This window comes from Schistocerca piceifrons, chromosome X (assembly GCF_021461385.2).
Source record: "Schistocerca piceifrons isolate TAMUIC-IGC-003096 chromosome X, iqSchPice1.1, whole genome shotgun sequence".
Classification (NCBI taxonomy): Eukaryota; Metazoa; Arthropoda; class Insecta; order Orthoptera; family Acrididae; genus Schistocerca; species Schistocerca piceifrons.
In genome coordinates, this window is record NC_060149.1 from 545,815,110 (window position 1) to 545,834,224 (window position 19,115).

The 19,115-nt window shown below is 45.1% G+C and overlaps 1 protein-coding gene across 1 annotated transcript in view; it reads right to left on the reverse strand.

Annotated features, from left to right (window-relative positions):
- Positions 1–19,115, reverse strand: part of LOC124721781 — a 524,867-nt gene that overhangs the window by 470,661 nt on the left and 35,091 nt on the right. Inside the window, exon 2 of the mRNA XM_047246895.1 lies at positions 1,237–1,440. Within this exon, the coding sequence (XP_047102851.1) occupies positions 1,237–1,440 (204 nt within the window). The remainder of the gene's footprint in view (positions 1–1,236; positions 1,441–19,115) is intronic.

Consider the following 19,115-nt stretch of genomic DNA (forward strand, 5'->3'; position numbering starts at 1 on the left):
ATCACTCATTTAAATCTATCATTCTTCATTTTTCAACAAACATTTTACTTTTCAACAAACATTTTACTTTTCACCAAAAACTTAATACTCTGAAACCTATTTGTATATAAAATTTGTGTGTTCCAGAAAGTTTCAATATTAAGACATCATTCTTTCCGAAACTCAGTGCCTCAGTTTAGTGGCCCTGATTTTTCTCTTTCAAAAAATGTATAATTTCACTAAAATAACCTGTTAGTTTATTAAATATTTCACTTTCTACAGACTTTTTGGCAAACTTTGGGAATCCACATGCACATTAAAACTGCTCTCCCATAAGACTGTACCGATGATTTTGCTATTTGCTGGTTATACACGTCTTAGTTAAATGAACATACTTCTCTACCACATCTTTGTCCCTTTTAACCGACCAGTCTTTTATGTTAATATCTAAAATGGAATAATTCAGAATTTTACCAATTTGTAATTGCTATAATATGCATGTCTATAAGTAGGCGTACCACGCAAAGCCTCAGTCAGTCTGCGGCTGGTGTTCATTAATATAATCACTAAATCAGTCCGTCAGTATTTGGTAGCTATGTGTGTATTTTAGAAACTGCAAGTTAACTTTGCTGCATTGAATTTTACACACTGAAAAACTCAAGACAGCAAAGTTAACATGTATCTTGTAAAATATATTCACCCTGTCAACTGTTGTCTTAAAAAAGTTCAAAATGTACAATTACTATGTGACAGTCCGGTAAAGTTCTTATTGAGTCTCCAACATGCACAGATATTTTGTTCCTTATTGCTGGATGTGAAAACAATGAGTTTGTTTAACTTAATGAGTATGCAAAAATATAATTTACAAAGCTGATCACTGAATTACACTGTGTGTTAATAAATGTGAAGAGAAATAAAAACCAAACTCCACATTATTGTGTATATCTTTTAATAACAGTTTATCATAGTCATCAACAACAGGATGATGATTAAAGTATAAATTCCAAGAGATTTATGAAACTGAGGCATAGGGGGCAGGACAGCGAGTTACAATCCATAAGAGTAAAAGTGAAATGGCTAAAAACATAATGTACACCAATAAGATTGACAATAATAAAACAAGGTGAGAGCATCAAGCCAGTTAGTGGGTGGGTGCACTTGAGTGAAAGCATTTGATTTTCTACATTCAGGATGAGCAGACAGCAGTAAATATCGAGAAGCCTTCTATTCATTAGATTATTAATCCAAAAAATGTACCTTTCTTTTTCTTGTCCTGTTTGCCACAGATGACCCTTTAACTGTTGGAGAAGATGGGGAGGATTTCACTTTCTTCTGACGAGAGCTAGACTCCTTCAATGTATCCTGAGATGGTGAAACCTCTTTCTCCTTCACAGGCAGGTCAAATCTAACTCTGCGAGGCCTTAACGTTTTCCGCGGCAGTGTTTTAGGTGTCACCGATTCCTGCATAGGTAAGTATATGAACAGATCAGATACATGTTAAGCTTGAAAACAAGCCCACATTCAAGAACATCACAACAAAAAGCAAAAGAACTTTAACACCCATGTTATAATGAAAAATACATGCATGCATTAGCTGAATCAGATGCAACATGTTGCCCACTCAATCCACCTACTATGGGATGAATCCCTATAAATTCTATGGCAAATTTGTCCAAAACTGTAGGTACAGTCACTCAACAATGGGACTATCAGCATCTGTAGCAAAATAATTGAAGATAAATGTGGTCTAAATGTCTAAAATACTAAAACTGGAGTACACAAGAAGTCTGCAACACTGACAGAGAGGTGTGTGACTGCCTAATTAATAACAAAAAAAAGGATAAGCCATCCCTGTAATGACATTAAAAATGGACAAAATAGTTCATGGATGAACAGACAAGCATTAGTGTCCAATGAACACCGCATTTCAGCAAAGCATACTGATGAACTGGATGCCAAGGAGCTGGCGCTGACCTTGTAACTCCTATGCCTCCTGCTCCTCCCTCCTACCTGGAGTTCTGTACGAGGTCCACACCCAAGTGAGGGCATGCATCCAGTATTTCTTTCACACTCTTCCTGCCACCAAGTCGTTCTGTCTAAGATCTGCACACAGAGACGCACGCAGGTGGCATCCCTGCTGTTGCTCTGCCCAGCTCCGAAATCATTTCATCATAGGATATCTCCTCCGTCTTCTTAATCAAACTCAGTGTGGGTTTCCAGGTCTTATTAAGGATCACGACTGATCAGCGGCTCACTTTCTCAAATCTCAATTGATTTTTAACTACACAGTCCCAGAAGACATCTGTTTCAGAACGTTAGTACAGTCATAATACATTTCATGTAATTCTGATAGGCAATGTTCCGTGACTGTCAAATTTATAGGCTGCCGAAGTCTGGCGTGTCATTGGTTTTCTTGACAATGATCTATGACAGTATGCACCATTTGGCTTATATAAGTTATGGCACATTGAAAGGGAGGTTTTGGTAAACAATAGATTTCTGTAGTTAGAGGTCGTCCTTTATGCTAACAAGCAGTGCCTGTATTTTAATGAGAGGTGGAAGACAGTTTCCACTTTATATTTCCAAATAATTTGTCCAATCTTCCTCACTACTGCACCACAAAATTGATTAATTGCAATAGGCGAATCCTCCTAAGGTTCCTTTTATGTTTCCACTTGTTTTGAAATTAGTGCAGGATGCAGAGCTCTCTGAAATTGTCACTCTGTTTATCTCTTTTTCTGCAATACCATCCTCAGAAGTTTTTGGTTCAGACTCCCATTGTCAGGGAACATGAAAGTCACATGTACCTATGTTTTGAGCATACCACTCCTCCGTGCCTCGTAGTGGCAGCTGTGCAAATATAAATTTAGGTCACTGTTCATCTTCTTATGGTACACGCTGTAGCTCACATACTATGGTTCTGACACCAACTAACTTCTGGTGCTGCCTAATTACAGTATATATTGATATTCAAGTAAGGGAGTCACTGATCAATCATGATAGTGATACCATCCTTAGCAAGGCCAATGAACCTGTACAGAGTCTGATTGAGAAGAGGAAAGAGAACTCCCATAACAAACTGAATTCAGGAGCAGGCAAAGCAGCAGCAGAGGTGCCACCAGCATGTGTCCCGGTGTGCGAATCTTGGATGGTACGGCCTGGCTCTGGGAGGAGTGTGAGGACAAGATGCTCGAGGCACACCCGCACTTGGATGTGGGCCTCATACAGAATGCCTGGCAGGAGGGAGAAGAGGAGATATAAGCCTGGTGCTAAGTCCAAAGGCTTTCAATTCATCAGCACACCTGATGATGGCAAAGTGGTCATTTGTTGAAATATTGTACCCACTGGACACTGACATCCCACTGTTCACTATGAAGCACTTTGCCATGAATTACACAGGACAAAGTTGAAGAAACACACATTAAAAACCCTCAAATATTTTAGGAAGCAAGTCAGACATGACACAGAATCTTAAAAATTGTACCTCATTCATCTCATTATCAGCTATAGAGGGTACACTGGGTAACTAAGCTTCTGTCCTCTTGTCAGAATACAAAATATTGTCAGAATGCAAAATGTAGTCACAATAAATGTGACTTGATCTGAACACTGATCAGCCAGAACATTAAGACTACCTACCTAAAAGACGGTATGCCCACCTTTGGCACGAATAATAGCGGCGACACATCATGACATGTAAGCAGTGAGACCTTGGTAGGTCACAGGAGGGAGCTGGCCCTACATCTGCACACACAACTCACCTAATTCCCATAAATTCTGGGGAGGGGAACAGCGAGCTCTGATGTCATGTTCAATCACATCCCCGATGTGTTTATCAGGTTCAGATCTGGACAGTTGGGGGCCCCGCACATCAATTGGAACTCGTCACTGTGTTCCTCAAACCACTCCATCACACTCCAGGCCTTCTGACAAGGAGCATTATCTCACTGAAAAATGCCACTTAAATCGGGAAACACGATCATCGTGAAAAGGTGTACGAGGTCTGCAGTGTATGATACTCCTTAGCCATCATGGTGCCTTGCACCAGCCATACTGGACCCATAGGTGCCCACCTGAATGTTCCCCAGAGCAGAATGGAGCCGCTGCCAGCTTGTCTCTGTCCCACAGTACAGGTGTCAAGGAGCTGTTCCCCTTATGAGTGACAGATTCATGCCCTTCCACTGGCATGAGGAAGAAAGTATCAGGACTCGTCATACCATGCAATGCTCTGCCACTACGTCAACGTCCAGTGCCAATGGTCACAGGGCCATTTCTGTCTTAGTTGTCCACGTCATAGTGTTAATATTGGCACATGCATGTGTCATCGGCTACGGAGGCCCATCGTTAAGAGTGTTCAAAGAACTGAGTGTTCAGACACCTTTGTACTCTGCCCAGCATTAAAGTCTGATGTTAGTTCCACCAGTTCACTGCCTCTGTGCCATCACAATCTGCACTTGGTCAAATTCTGATAGATCATGCACCTCCCCCATTCTACACATGGACAGTACACTCACTAATACTACATGCACCATGCATGTGTCTGACTAGCAGTCATTCCTCACCATGTGATGCTGTTATTGTCTGGATGGGTTTATATTGATAGCAGGTCAGTGGTCATAATGTTCTGGCTGATCAGCATATGCCACAAACACCACACATTGGATAGTCTTCTCACTGTGCCATACAAGTGTGTCTTACTTGTAGGGGGCCATGCTGAAAAGTTATGTCTCTGATTTTTTCTGTGAAAACTCTTAAACCTTTTTTAATAAAACAAACTTTATTAACATTCTACATCTTTATTCTTTACGTCTACATATTTATTTCTCAACATAGTCACTATGGTGATGAACGCATTTCTCTGAATGAGAGAGAAGTTTGTTGATACAATCATTGCTGACTTTGACAGAGCCACAACCTCACTTCTGCTTGCATCACTCCATCACTATCAAAGTGAATGCCTCGAACATGTTCTTTAAGTTTTGCAAGCAGACTAAAATCGGATGGGGCCAAAGTGGGACTTTATGGAGGATGACTGATTACAGTGAATCCAAGAAGTCTATCATGGTGCTTACATGTGGTCTAGCATTGTCATGCTGAAGGAGAGGTTGCACCATGTGTGGAAGAACTCTTGGAATTCAAAACTCAATTACAGCACACCATTTCTCATGCACCGACATAGTTACATGATGCACCAAGAGTTTTCACATAAAAAATTCGGAGCAATTATGTTCTGCATGCTATTATGGAGGAGTGAGAAGAGCACCACCTCATTTGTATGGTTAGAAGTAGGTATACCACTGCAGAGTAGTTGATTTAGCAACAGCAACTTATTGCCCATCACCTGTAGCCACTTTTCTTTACACTGAGTCATGATCTTATAGCTCAAGAGCTAAAATGTAGCATATAAGGAGATAGTATATTGATCCACACGATTTAAGGTACTCGCCTACTTGGTTGTCACGTCCTCCTTGCATTAAATTCCCATGGGCACTGGTACACAGCAGAATGAGACATACTTCTCCATCCTTTGTAGGTGGAGGGGTGGGGGGGGGAGGGGTGGGGGGTGGGGGGATCCTGGGTACTTTATCTTTTAGGAACAGGCTAGGTAGAGGTTGAAGTGCAGTTGCAGTCAGAGTACAAATGGCAATTAGCAGTCTAAATACGTATCTGCACCAGTGCCCTCAAAATCATGTGCATCATACACAGTTAATTCCTTAAACATGCAGGTATTGAGGACGAGATCAGGAAAAACCACAGAGGAACCAACAGAGGCCCATCTGTAATTGCAGCTAAGTGGTAGTTGTGCTCATTTAAAATTTCACAAAACACTGTATTAAAAATACATGCAGGAGTGCATTCCCTCCTTCACCTCACAACATCTGAAATTATTCTACAGCCAGGGTGGAAGTTGGCTCCAACCCTTGGTTTGGGTTGGTACTTACTTGCTCAACAACTGGTATCTCTAGCTCATATTTTACAAAGTGATGCAAATAACCTCGTTGCTTATGAACGATTTCATTCAGGATATTTATTCCACAGTACAATAATCAACAGATCGGTGTGGGGCGAATTTGGTTTAACGTGGATCAGTCCTAGCGGGTGGTTATAACTAAAGTGCAGCTACTCACAGAAGTCGCATGTGGGGGCTGCAATTATCGTATGGCAGTTAAAACTAGGTACATATTCTAATTTGTTAATGTGGCATTGATTTATGCTGAAAAAAAACCTTACAATTTTGGCCACCAGCTGCAAATTCAGTGCTGTGGATGCAAGAAAGACATATAGAAATGTTTCCATTCATACAGATTATGAACAGGAAGTAGGTAAAAAGATAAAACAAGTGAAAAAGCATAATGTTGGATTTATTATTAACCACTGTTTACAAAATTTGTTCAATATGTGGACTGAAGATGTTGACAAGATGCTGCACCCATAAAATGATGTGAGCAACAGTTTCTGTTCCAATGGAATCTGAGCACTGTGTCCCTGTATACTGGCCTTCAGATCAGATGGAGACTAAAGGAGTCCCTGGTAAACACATTCTTTTAGATATCTCCAGAGCCAAAAGTCACGTGGATTCAGATCAGGCAATCTTATACACTACGTATCCGGAAAACCTCACGAGATAATATGTTCGTGGTAGGTTGTATTAAGCAGATCTTCCATTGGACAAACGATACAAGATGTTGCCCCATCTTGGATGAAAACAGTGGTTTCCACACAGCTGCACTCTTCCACGTCAGGAATCACATACTGTACAAGGTTCTCTCAATAATGTCCAGATGTCACAGTACATTTGACAGACTCTCTGTGTAAGTTCTCTTCAAAGAACACATTGAGAATAAAGGTGCCTGTGAATCAACTCTACACAGTTTCACATGGTGAGTGCAATGCCTCTCTGTGCACAACAATTTAAGGGGACATTGTATGACCTATGCAGCCAATGTTATATTATCAAACATTGTGACCCATTATCTTAAATTTTTTTTCAGATGCCAGCTTTTCATAATTACTGAAAGCACTTTTGTAGATGAACAGAACTAGACTTATTGCAAAAATCATGTGGTGACGTGTTAAAATTTTTCTCTCAAACATGCAACTTTTTGGCAGAATTCTGTAAATAAATGAATATAAAAATTAAACACCATGGTATACTTTTTGTGTTGAATCTCATACTTGGCATACTGTGGAAACCTCATATCTCTACGATCAGTACTTTTCCAGAAAAATGGTCATTTATGGCAAAAAATGTAGTTCTGAGATAGTGAGGTTTGAAGTTCTTTTTATTACAAATTCTCATATAGACTTACATTTCTAAGGCTTTTAAGCACTAGAATTGTCCTGGCTCATTTTCTGAGGCCTCTTCAGTGTCACAATTGCCCGGTTTTGCCTTCTTTTTTCTTGCTTCTTTCGTCATTTGCTAAGTAGCACACACTGCTTCACATACACAAAGCTCACCCAGTTCCCTTGGTCCTTTAGCTATGTTCTGTCCAAACCTCATCCCTAACTTCTCCAGAACCTTCAGTCTTACATAGTTCCCATCTTTCCTAGTTCCCACAGTTAAAAGTTATTACAGCATCAGACACTGCTAACTTTTAGAGTCATGAGGCCAACAACAACATTTTTAGGCACACAGCATCACACATTATTGAAGGACTCATTCACATTCTGGGTCTTCCCATACAAACATTTCTTTCGTAGCTCTAGATTTGTCAAATACTTGAAAATAGGTTTAACTGCCTCCATACATGCAAAGGAAGAGGCCTTTGTTTATACCCAGTGTTTGGTGGAGGTGGACACAACACATGACATGGCTTTTCATCAGTTAATATACAATGAAAGACAGTGCTTCACACAGCTCTTTTCATGTTCTCTAAATTATCACAGTTTTCTCTAATGGCCTTCCCATAATATTCCTGTGATTCATCAATTACCTTTTCCATTAGTTTTCCACCACATTTTACTGTCTTCCAATCGTACAGTTTTGTGTCACCCAGTTTGGTTTCTAGGTGACACAGGCATGTTTCCATTTTCTTCTTGATATGTCCAGCACATTCATGTTTTTGTAGAGCTGCATCATACAGCTTACTGTTCTGTACTGTAATGAATGTTTTTCTGTCTCAATGACCTAAGTAACTCACATATACAACACTTCTCTCCTTCTGCAAATGTTGGAAAATGTTGACTGCCCCTCTTACCTCCATTCCTCCACTTCTGCCATCATAATTGTTTTATACATTGCTAGGGTCGACCAAAGCGTCCGATCCCACCCGTCGGCTTTGACCCGTGACGTAAGGCTGCTGTGGTGTGTGACGTCACGATGGCGCGGAATTTAGTTTGTGAGAGTGGCATGTTTGTAGGTATCGTTTTGATGCGATCGGTGGTGCTCTCTGGTGGTGTGTTAGGTGATGTTTTTGGTTTAGTTTGCGAGTGTGGCATCGTGTGTGAATTTTGGTAAATTGCTTTTTTTTATGTCTTTTGTAGGTATGGATATGACTGACAGGGTCAACAGTTTTCGGTTGTCGGCTGTGATGGGGGACAGTGCATTGTCTCTAGTAAAATTTCTTCAACTATTCGGATTCTTGGATGAAGTCGTGAAGTGTTCAGTATGTCGTGAAGAAATGAGGCTTACTTAAAGCTCCAGCGTCAGACCAGGGACGGCTGTATGTGGAGATGTAAGGATAACAGGTCAAGGGAAATGTTCGATCCCAATGTGTGGCTGTGAATGTTGGTATTGGTATCGAGAGATGTTTTTAAGCTATATAGGTCAAGGGAAGTGTTAGGTCCTAATTTATGGGATCAGGAGCTGCTGTTGAGCTATATAGGTCAAGGGAAGTGTCCGATTCCAGATGATATTGTGTTTGGTGGTGGGGAGTTTTGTGACGTCGATTCTTTTCATCGTTTTGTGTGGTTTTGTATGGAGGTGGGTTTCTAAATTTGTTTATATTTAGTTTGTCCCCACCCAAAAAAAAACCTATTTCCCGCGCTTGTCCCGTTAGTGTCATTAGGCTTTTTGTGGAACGTGTGTGTGTTTGTTTTTCAATGTATTTTCGTCCTCATAATGTGTACATAACGACTTTATATGCGCCATATTGGAATCGTGGTTTACGGTCGTTTCCGCCATATTTGTGACGCCATGGGTCAAAGCAGACGGGCGGGATCGGACGCTTCCGTATTTCCCATTGCTACATATGAAAGGTTCTGTTTTTATAGTTCACTGTACAACCTTGGAAGTTCTTACTGAGAACTTCAAAATCCAAAACTTTGCCAGTGTCAATACTGATTATAGTTGTAATACCATTTTTAGAACTAAACCTATGCTTCTGTCAGGATCCATCTAAAGCAATGTTGATGTCTGAGTCACCTTCATTCTGTTCCACAGCTTCTGATGTAGCAGCAACAACTGACTCTTCAGCCACAAAATTTACACAGGCCCTGGCAGCTTTACATATTTACTATATCTAGGAGGAGGTTTCAGCAAATTCAACAAAGGGCAGAGAACATTACCAGCCTTTGCACCTTTGGCAACACATCTAAGGCCCTAGAACAGTCTCACATTAGTCTCATACAATCCATTGCCTGAAATGCTTTTTCAGCTTTGCACTTTTGACATTTAATAATTAATTTACACACACCATCCACCCTGGCTTCAATATCTTCATAAAGTTTATCTTCACCATGAAAGAAAACAAGAAATCAAAGAAATCAAGTTATGAGAAAGAACTTGAGCAAGGATTTGCAATTCAATAATGATGTTGTCCATAAAATAATCGCTTTTACCACTGTCAAGCATTTCTAATGTTACTTTTCTTTTGGGTGCATTAGGAGGTGTGATCAATTCAAAAACTACTTCTTCACTGTTAGCACATGTGTTATCTAATACTTCAGATCTCACATATCTGTTACCCGCAAATTTGCATTTCTTAAAGATACTTTTACACGGTCATTTTATTTGGATATGAAAGAGCAATATAAGCAAGTGTACTACGGATACTGCCGGCTATCACACTACTTTCAGTCAAAAACTTGTGCCAGAAACAAAGGACTGGTTTGTTTATTCTTAATGCCAATGTAGTAGTAGACACAAAACAAGCCAATTCACAGGCTTCTAGATTGTGCACTTCCCAAGATATGACTGTTCAATGGTGGCAGTGTACGCAAAGTCGTGAAAATTGTAAGTCACATGTCAACTTTCAAAATACTATTCAAATACTTTAAAATTGTATGTTTTAATGAATGATATATCAAAATGTTCAGAAAGCCCAAAGTACATCATGGAATAGAAAACAGAGCATGTCAAATTTCACTGAATTTGACGTACAGTGTCCTCTTAACAGTACCCCAAATTCAGCAGTTCTGTGTACTCACTGATCCCTGTAATGAAAAATGTGCCTTGGCATTCTAAAGAATATTGCCCAGCCACATGTCATGATCTTCAGTCTGTGCCAGAAACCAAAGTGCAAATTCAGAACATTGCTGCAGATCATGAGTTTTCAATTGCTGCATCATCTGAATCTTGTACAGGTACCAGTGTAACACAGACCACAAAACGTTATTGTGTTGACCACAGGATTCTCATGATGCTGCATGAACATCAGCAGTACCCAGGTCACATGCTGCATGGTCAGTTACAGCAACAACAACTTCTTCAATAACTTCCAGTGGGATAGGATGCCTTATTCTTCCAGGTGCCGCACCAAGTTCACCTGTGTTTTAGCGTTTCTTCATCACCTTCTTTAAACCATTTGGTGGCAACAGACCTCTCCTCAAACCTTTCAATCTGCGATGCTCTGTCAATGCAGGACTGCAATGGCTGCCGTTCACATAAAACAGTTTCACTGAGAGTGCACTCTCTCTTATCTTAATAGTCATACTGTTCACTCATGTTATGGCTTATCAAATGAGAGTGTGGGTGTCATACCTTAATACAAACACTGTACAATGCCTGATTTGCACCTGGTGGCCAAAATTCGACCTAATTTTTTTCTAGTGTAAATCGGTTCCACATTAACACATTAGCATATCCACCAGGTTTCACTAATATAGTTAGTAGCTGCACTTGTTCCAAATTTTGCAGTCCATACTGGACCTCCATCAGTAGCTGCACTTTAATTATGAGTATAACTACCCAGCATGTGCCTCACACATTATGAGAAGTTGCCACCAGATGGAAAGTAGCAGCTCCCAACACTCAGCAGAGAGATTGGATAACAGCCTTAAAAAGCCTTCAATCTGTGGTTATCACACTGTAAGATGTTGACTGTCTTCATGTCCTTAATGTGGGACATTATAGCAATTTTGAATCAAATATGAGTACAAGAGCCATGCCGAATCCTGAAAGATAGAGCGATATCCCTCATTTGTAGGTCACATCAAATTGCAAATATGATGAAAAAGGTTAAAAATTAACACACACAGTTATCTGTAGTAAATTAAAGACCTGTCTCCACACCTGCTACTCCAATCTCTTAACAATGAATTGCCATTGAGGGGTTGGAAGAAGTAAAAAACTACAAGAATGTTCACAGGTAAATAACATGGTAAATACAGAATGACTTTACACACTTCCTTGAGGTACACAATTCTACTGCTGAAAATTGAAAGAAAAATTTCACCAACTTGGTGTCTAAAAAGTCACTGCGATAATGAAGGACTGAATAAATACAGACAGATGCGTACTAAAGCTCCATTGCTGAGTCTGCCCTAGAATGCTGTCTTTCCATGTAGGGTTGTTCATCTTAACTACGTTAAAAAAGATTTCTACAATTCTATCTGTGTTTGAAAGCCTATCATACAGCCATCTCCAGCTAGGTCTGGTTGTTGACTGCCAATCAAAACCTTCTGAGCATAAACAGAGTGGCTACAGAGCTGCCTATCCTCTAGTGACCAACCTACGTGACAGGTGACCATTTGTTCCATGGTCGTTCCTACATAGTTCAACAATGTGACACATTTGTAATCACTGAGACACAGTTAACCCTTTATAGATTTGAGGAGAGCTACCAGAATTGTCTCTCTTTATGAGCAGGGAAATAGCCTGCCTGGAATACTGAATTGGGATTCTATTTATGCCATACAATTTTGAATGCCACTGACTAAGCTACCTAAGTACAACTCACGACTCACCCTCACTGTCTCCACAGTATCCTTTCTTCCAAGAGTGCTAATGCCACAAAGTATGCAAGAGAACGGTTGGTTGGTTTGTGGGATTAAAGGGACCAGACTGCTACGGTCATCGGTCCCTTTTTCCAAGTACTAAAAACACCCACAGAGAATAAAAACGATTAACAGAATAGAGCACAGACGACACAGAACAAGAGAAACTGAGACAAAGACCAGACAAAACGAACTAAAATCACACAGAGTGTGACGGTGGTTGGCCGACCATAGAAATAAAAAAAGGAAAAGCCAACCACTTAAAACACATTAAAAATCAGTTTAAAACCGGAGGCCAGAATAAACACAAAACAATAAAATAAAACAGAAACACTCAGATTAAAGAATAAAAACCCCCTGCCCTAATAAAACGTAAAACTAAGGCAGCCATAACAGGGTCATCAGATAAAATGGCAGGGAGTGTATCAGGCAGTGCAAATGTCTGCCTGACCACAGCTAAAAGGGGGCAGGCCAACAAAATGTGAGCCACTGTCAAAGCCGCCCCGCAGCGACATACAGGAGGGTCCTCCTGGCACAGTAAGTAACTGTGTGTCAGCCGGGAGTGGCCAATGCGGAGCCAACAAAGGACGACTGAATCCTTGCGGTTGGCTCGCATGGATGACCGCCACACACTCGTCGTCTCCTTAATGGCACGGAGTTTATTGGGCGTGATCCGATCGCGCCATTCAGCGTCCCAAAGCGCCAAAACATTTCGGCGGAGGACTGCCCACAAATCAGCCTCTGGGAGGCCAACATCCAGAGACGGTTGTCTCGTGGCCTCTTTCGCCAGGCGGTCAACATGTTCATTGCCCGGGATACCGACATGACCGGAGGTCCACACAAAGACCACAGAGCGCCCGCAACGCGCAAGAGTATGCAGGGACTCATGGATAGCCATCACCAGACGAGAATGAGGAAAACACTGGTCGAGAGCTCGTAAACCGCTCAGGGAATCGCTACAGATAACGAAGGACTCACCTGAGCAGGAGCGGATATACTCTAGTGCTCGAAATATGGCGACCAGCTCAGCAGTGTAAACGCTGCAGCCAGCCGCCAAGGACCATTGTTCGGAATGGTCCCCTAGAGTTAGCGCATACCCGACACGACCAGCAACCATCGAACCGTCGGTGTAAACAATTCCAGAGCCCGGATATGTGGCCAGGATGGAATAAAAGCGGCGGCGGAAGGTCTCTGGAGGGACTGAGTCCTTCGAGCCCCGTGGCAAGTCGAGCCGAAGGCAAGGGCAAGGAACACACCACGGGGGTGTACGCAGAAGTGCCCGGAAAGGAGGTGGAACAGGGAAAAAACCAAGCCCCGTGGCAAGTCGAGCCGAAGGCAAGGGCAAGGAACACACCACGGGGGTGTACGCAGAAGTGCCCGGAAAGGAGGTGGAACAGGGAAAAAACCAAGCCCGCAGAGAAGCTCCTTGACGCATACAGCGATCGGACAACCCGACCGGGGCCGACAGTCTGGCAGACGGACAACTGACTGCGGGAACAGGACACGGTAATTTGGATGCCCAGGCAAGCTAAAAACATGGGCAGCATAAGCAGCCAGTAATTGTTGGCGTCGTAACCGCAGTGGCGGGACACCTGCCTCAACAAGGATGCTGTCCACAGGGCTGGTGCGGAAGGCATCAGTGGCAAGTCGGATCCCGCTGTGTAGTATTGGGTCCAGCACCCGCAACGCAGAGGGGGATGCTGAGCCATAAGCCAGGCTCCCATAATCCAGGCGGGACTGGATTTACGCCTGGTAGAGCCGCAACAGGGTAGATCGGTCGGCGCCCCAGCGGGTGTGGCTCAAGCATCTCAGAGCGTTTAGATGCTGCCAACACACCTGTTTAAGCTGCCGGATATGAGGCAGCCAAGTCAACCGGGCATCGAAAACCAACCCCAAAAACCTGTGTGATTCCACCACTGAAAGAAGTTCGCCGGCAAGATAAAGCCGCGGCTCCGGGTGGACAGTGCGTCGCCGGCAGAAATGCATAACGCAGGTCTTGGCTGCCGAAAACTGGAACCCATGAGCTACAGCCCAAGACTGCGCCTTGCGGATAGCACCCTGTAGCTGACGTTCAACAACTGCAATGCCAGGAGAGCTGTAATAACGGCAGAAGTCATCAGCATACAGGGAAGCAGAGACAGAATTTCCCACGGCCGCAGCGAGCCCGTTAATGGCTATTAAAAACAGGCAGACACTTAAAACAGAACCCTGTGGCACACCGTTCTCCTGGACGTGGGTGGAACTATATGAGGCTGCGACTTGCACGCGGAAGGTACGATACGACAGAAAATTTCTGATAAAGATCGGCAGAGGGCCCCGAAGACCCCATCCATGAAGCGTAGAAAGGATGTGATGACGCCATGCCGTACTGTACGCCTTCCGCATGTCGAAAAAGACAGCGAGCAGGTGCTGACAGCGGGCAAAGGCAGTACCGATGGCCGACTCCAGGCTCACCAGATTGTCGTCGGCGGAGCGGCCTTTACGGAACCCACCCTGAGACGGAGCCAGAAGGCCCCGAGACTCCAGTACCCAAGTCAAGTGCCGGCTCACCATCCGTTCGAGAAGCTTGCAAAGAACGTTGGTGAGGCTAATGGGGCGGTAGCTGTCCACCTCCAAAGGGTTCTTGCCTGGTTTCAGAATGGGGATAACGATACTTGCCCGCCATTGCGACGGAAACTCACCCTCGACCCAAATACGGTTGTAAAGGTCGAGGAGCCGTCGCTGGCAGTCCACTGAGAGGTGTTTCAGCATCTGGCAGTGGATGCGATCTGGTCCAGGAGCGGTATCAGGACAAGAGGCAAGGGCACTGCGGAATTTCCTCTCACTGAATGGAACATTGTACGATTCTGGATGGTGGGTGCGAAACGAAAGGCTCCGACATTCCATCTGCTCTTTAATGGAGCAGAAGGCCAGGGGGTAATTCGCAGAAGCGAAACTCATAGCAAAATGCTCTGCCAAGCGGCTTGTAATGATGTCGGAGTCTGTTCAAACTGCTCCATTCAGTGAGAGCGCAGGGACGCTGGCAGGGGTCCTATAGCCATAGACGCGTCGAATCTTCCCCCAGACCTGCGATGGAGTGACATGGAGGCCAATGGTGGACACATACCGCTCCCAGCACTCCTTCTTGCCTCGGCAGATAAGGAGGCGGGCCCGCGCACGCAGCCGTCTGAAGGCGATAAGGTGGTCTATGGAGGGATGACGCTTGTGACACTGGAGCGCCCGCCGGCGATCTTTAATCGCTTCAGCGATCTCAGGCGACCACCAAGGCACAGCCCTCCGCCGAGGGGACCCAGAAGAACGGGGAATGGCAGATTCGGCGGCAGTAACGATGCCGGTGGTGACCGATTGAACCACCGCATCAATGTCATCACGAGAGAGAGGCTCAATAGCGGCAGTGGAGGAAAGCAAGTCCCAGTCAGCCTTATTCATAGCCCATCTGCTGGGGCACCCAGAACAGTGGCGCCATGGCAGTGACAGAAAGATTGGAAAATGGTCACTACCACACAGGTCGCCATGCACACCCCATTGGACAGACGTTAAGAGGCTAGGGCTACAGATTGAAAGGTCAATGGCGGAGTATGTGCCATGCGCCACACTGAAGTGTGTGAAGGCACCATCATTCAAAATCGAGTGATCGAGCTGCGACAATAAATGCTCAACAGTGGCACCTCGACCTGTTGCCACTGACCCACTCCACAGAGGGTTATGGGCGTTAAAGTCGCCCAGTAACAAGAAAGGTGGCGGCAATTGGGCTATCAGCGCAGCCAGGACATGCTGCGCGACATCACCCTCTGGTGGAAGATAAAGACTGCAGATGGTAATAGCCTGCGGCGTCCACACCCTAACAGCGACAGCCTCTAAAGCTGTTTGTAGAGGGACAAACTCGCTGTGAAGAGAGTTAAGGACATAGATGCAGACGCCACCAGACACCCTTTCATAAGCTGCTCGGTTCTTATAATAACCCCGATAGCCACGGAGGGCGGGGGTGTGCATTGCTGGAAACCAAGTTTCCTGCAGAGCAATGCAGAGGAAAGGGTGAAGGCTGATAAGTTGGCGGAGCTCAGCTAGATGGTGGAAGAAACCGCTGCAGTTCCACTGGAGGATGGTTTTGTCCATGGCTGAGAAAGGCGTGATGGGACTGGGAAGGCAGATTACGCTAATGGGTCACCTGCTGCCTCCGATTGAGCACCTGCGCTAGTGCTATTCATGGCGTCTGAGGGACCTGCGAGATCGAGGTCATCAGCGGACGGTAGAATCTCCACCTCGTACTCAGACGCAGAGCTGGAAGGTTGCGATGGGGTGGCTGCCACCACGAGTTCCTTGGGCTTAGAGCTCTTCTTCTTTGATTTCTCACGCTGCTCCTTGGGTTTAACTGGCTGGGAGGGCTTCACCGATTCAGTCTCCGGGACTGAGGAGGATCGTGAAGCCCTTCGACCAGCTGATTGTGGGCACTTATGCCACTGTCAGTCGTCAGCCTTCCCGCTGGTGGAAATCTGGGAAGGGAGGGACCCAAGGGACCCCTTGCGAGCGTAAGAAGCCGAAGAAGTTGGACACTTCCCCGGCTTAGAAGCGGGGACCGACGTCCCCGATGGGGGGGATGGTGTTGCTCCTGAGGTAGGTGGCACAGGAGCAACCCGGTGGGTAGAGCCCCCCACTGGCAAGGGGGCAGGAGGAGTTGTACCACTCGTCGATCCGGCCGGAAGTCGCGAAACTGATGGGGCGAGCACAGGTGTTGTAGCAGCGGCGTAGGAAGATGTCAGTCTCACTGGATGTAATCGGTCGTATTTCCTTTTGGCCTCAGTATAAGTCAGTCGGTCCAGGGTCTTATATTCCGTGATTTTGCGCTCTTTCTGGAATATTCTGCAGTCTGGTGAGCAAGACGAATGGTGCTCCCTGCAGTCGACGCAGATGGGAGGCGGGGCACATGGAGTATCGGGATGAGATGGGCGTCCGCAATCTCGACATGTGAGGCTGGAAGTGCAGCGGGAAGACATATGGCCGAACTTCCAGCACTTGAAGCACCGCATCGGGGGAGGGATATAGGGCTTGACGTCACATCGGTAGACCATCACCTTGACCTTTTCTGGTAATGTATCACCCTCGAAGGCCAATATGAAGGCACCGGTAGCAACCTGATTGTCCCTCGGACCCCGATGAACGCGCCGGACGAAATGAACACCTCTACGTTCTAAGTTGGCGCGCTGCTCGTCATCAGACTGCAAAAGGAGGTCCCTATGGAAAATAACACCCTGGACCATATTTAAACTCTTATGTGGTGTAATAGTAATGTTAACATCCCCCAACTTGTCACAAGCAAGTAACTGGCGTGACTGGGCGGAGGATGCCGTTTGTATCAGTACTGACCCAGAGCGCACTTTAGACAAGCCCTCCACCTCCCCAAACTTGTCCTCTAAATGCTCGACGAAGAACTGAGGCTTTGTGGAGTGAAAAGACGCCCCATCAGCTCTCATGCAAACTAAGAATCTGGGCGAATAACTGTTACCTCCATCCTGAGACTTACTCTCCTCCCACGGCATGGCCAGGGAGGGGAACGTTTTCGGATCATACTTCTGAGCATTAAATTGAGCCCGAGAACGCTTAGAGACTGCTGGCGGCTGGCCGCCAGCGAGAGATGATGTACCACGCTTCATTGCGGGTCATCCGCCCTGATGCCACCTACTCCGACCAAGGGCCCTCCCCACGGGCGCCACCCAGCCACAGCAAAGGCCACCTGGCAGGATGGCCGTTGCCGGGAGTCCCGATACCCCAGGAGGATAGGCAGCTACTCCTTGGCATACGTGGGGAGTTAACGGCGCAGGCATCAGTAGAGCAATCCCTGTGTTGTCAGGGGGCTACAACCAACAGGGTACATGGCGGCCCCACCACAACGGACTGGCTACCATGCTGGATCTTAGGTGCAAAAATGTCCAAGGTCGTCGTCGCAGTTAAAAGAAACACTGCAGAGTGCAGCGTGGTAATCGCACCCAGGGACGTATCCTCACCCAAGAGATCGAAAACGAGCGGGACACCATTGCAACGACTAGAAAGCCGGCTAAAGGTCTAATTGCACGACGGATACAGTGCACCATGTAAGGCGCCCTTCCCCAATTGGCTCGCTCTTCGGAATAATTTAGAAAGATGGAGGTCAAACCCAAGAGGGGACCATCACATAAGGCCGAAACATGTGAGACTCCTTTTAGTCGCCTCTTACGACAGGCAGGAATACCGCGGGCCTATTCTAACCCCCGAACCCGCAGGAGGTATGCAAGAGAACTTCTACATCTACATCTACATTTACATTCATACTCCGCAAGCCACCCAATGGTGTGTGGCAGGGGGGGGGGGGGGGGGGGGCACTTTACATGCCACTGCCATTACCTCCCTTTTCTGTTCCAGTCGCGTATGGTTCGCAGGAAGAACGGCAATTGGAAAGCCTCTGTGTGCGCTCAAATCTCTCTAATTTTACACTCGTGATCTCCTTGGGAGATATAAGTAGGGGGAAGCAATATATTCTATACCTCATCCAGAAAAGCACCCTCTCGAAACTTGGACAGAAAGCTACACCGCGATGCAGAGCGCCTCTCTTGCAGAGTCTGCCACTTGAGTTTGCCAAACATCTCTGTAACGCTATCACGCTTACCAAATAACCCTGTGACGAAACGCGGCGCTCTTCTTTGGATCTCCTCTATCTCCTCCGTCAACCCGCTCTGGTACGGATCCCACACTGATGAGCAATACTCAAGTATAGGTCGAATGAGTGTTTTGTAAGCCACCTCTTTTGTTGATGGGCTACATTTTCTAAGGACTCTCCCAATGAATCTCAACCTGGTACCCGCCTTACCAACAATTAATTTTATATGATCATTCCACATCAAATCGTTCTGCACACATACTCCCAGATATTTTACAGAAGTAACTGCTACCAGTGTTTGTTCCACTATCATATAATCATACAATAAAGGATCCTTCTTTCTATGTAT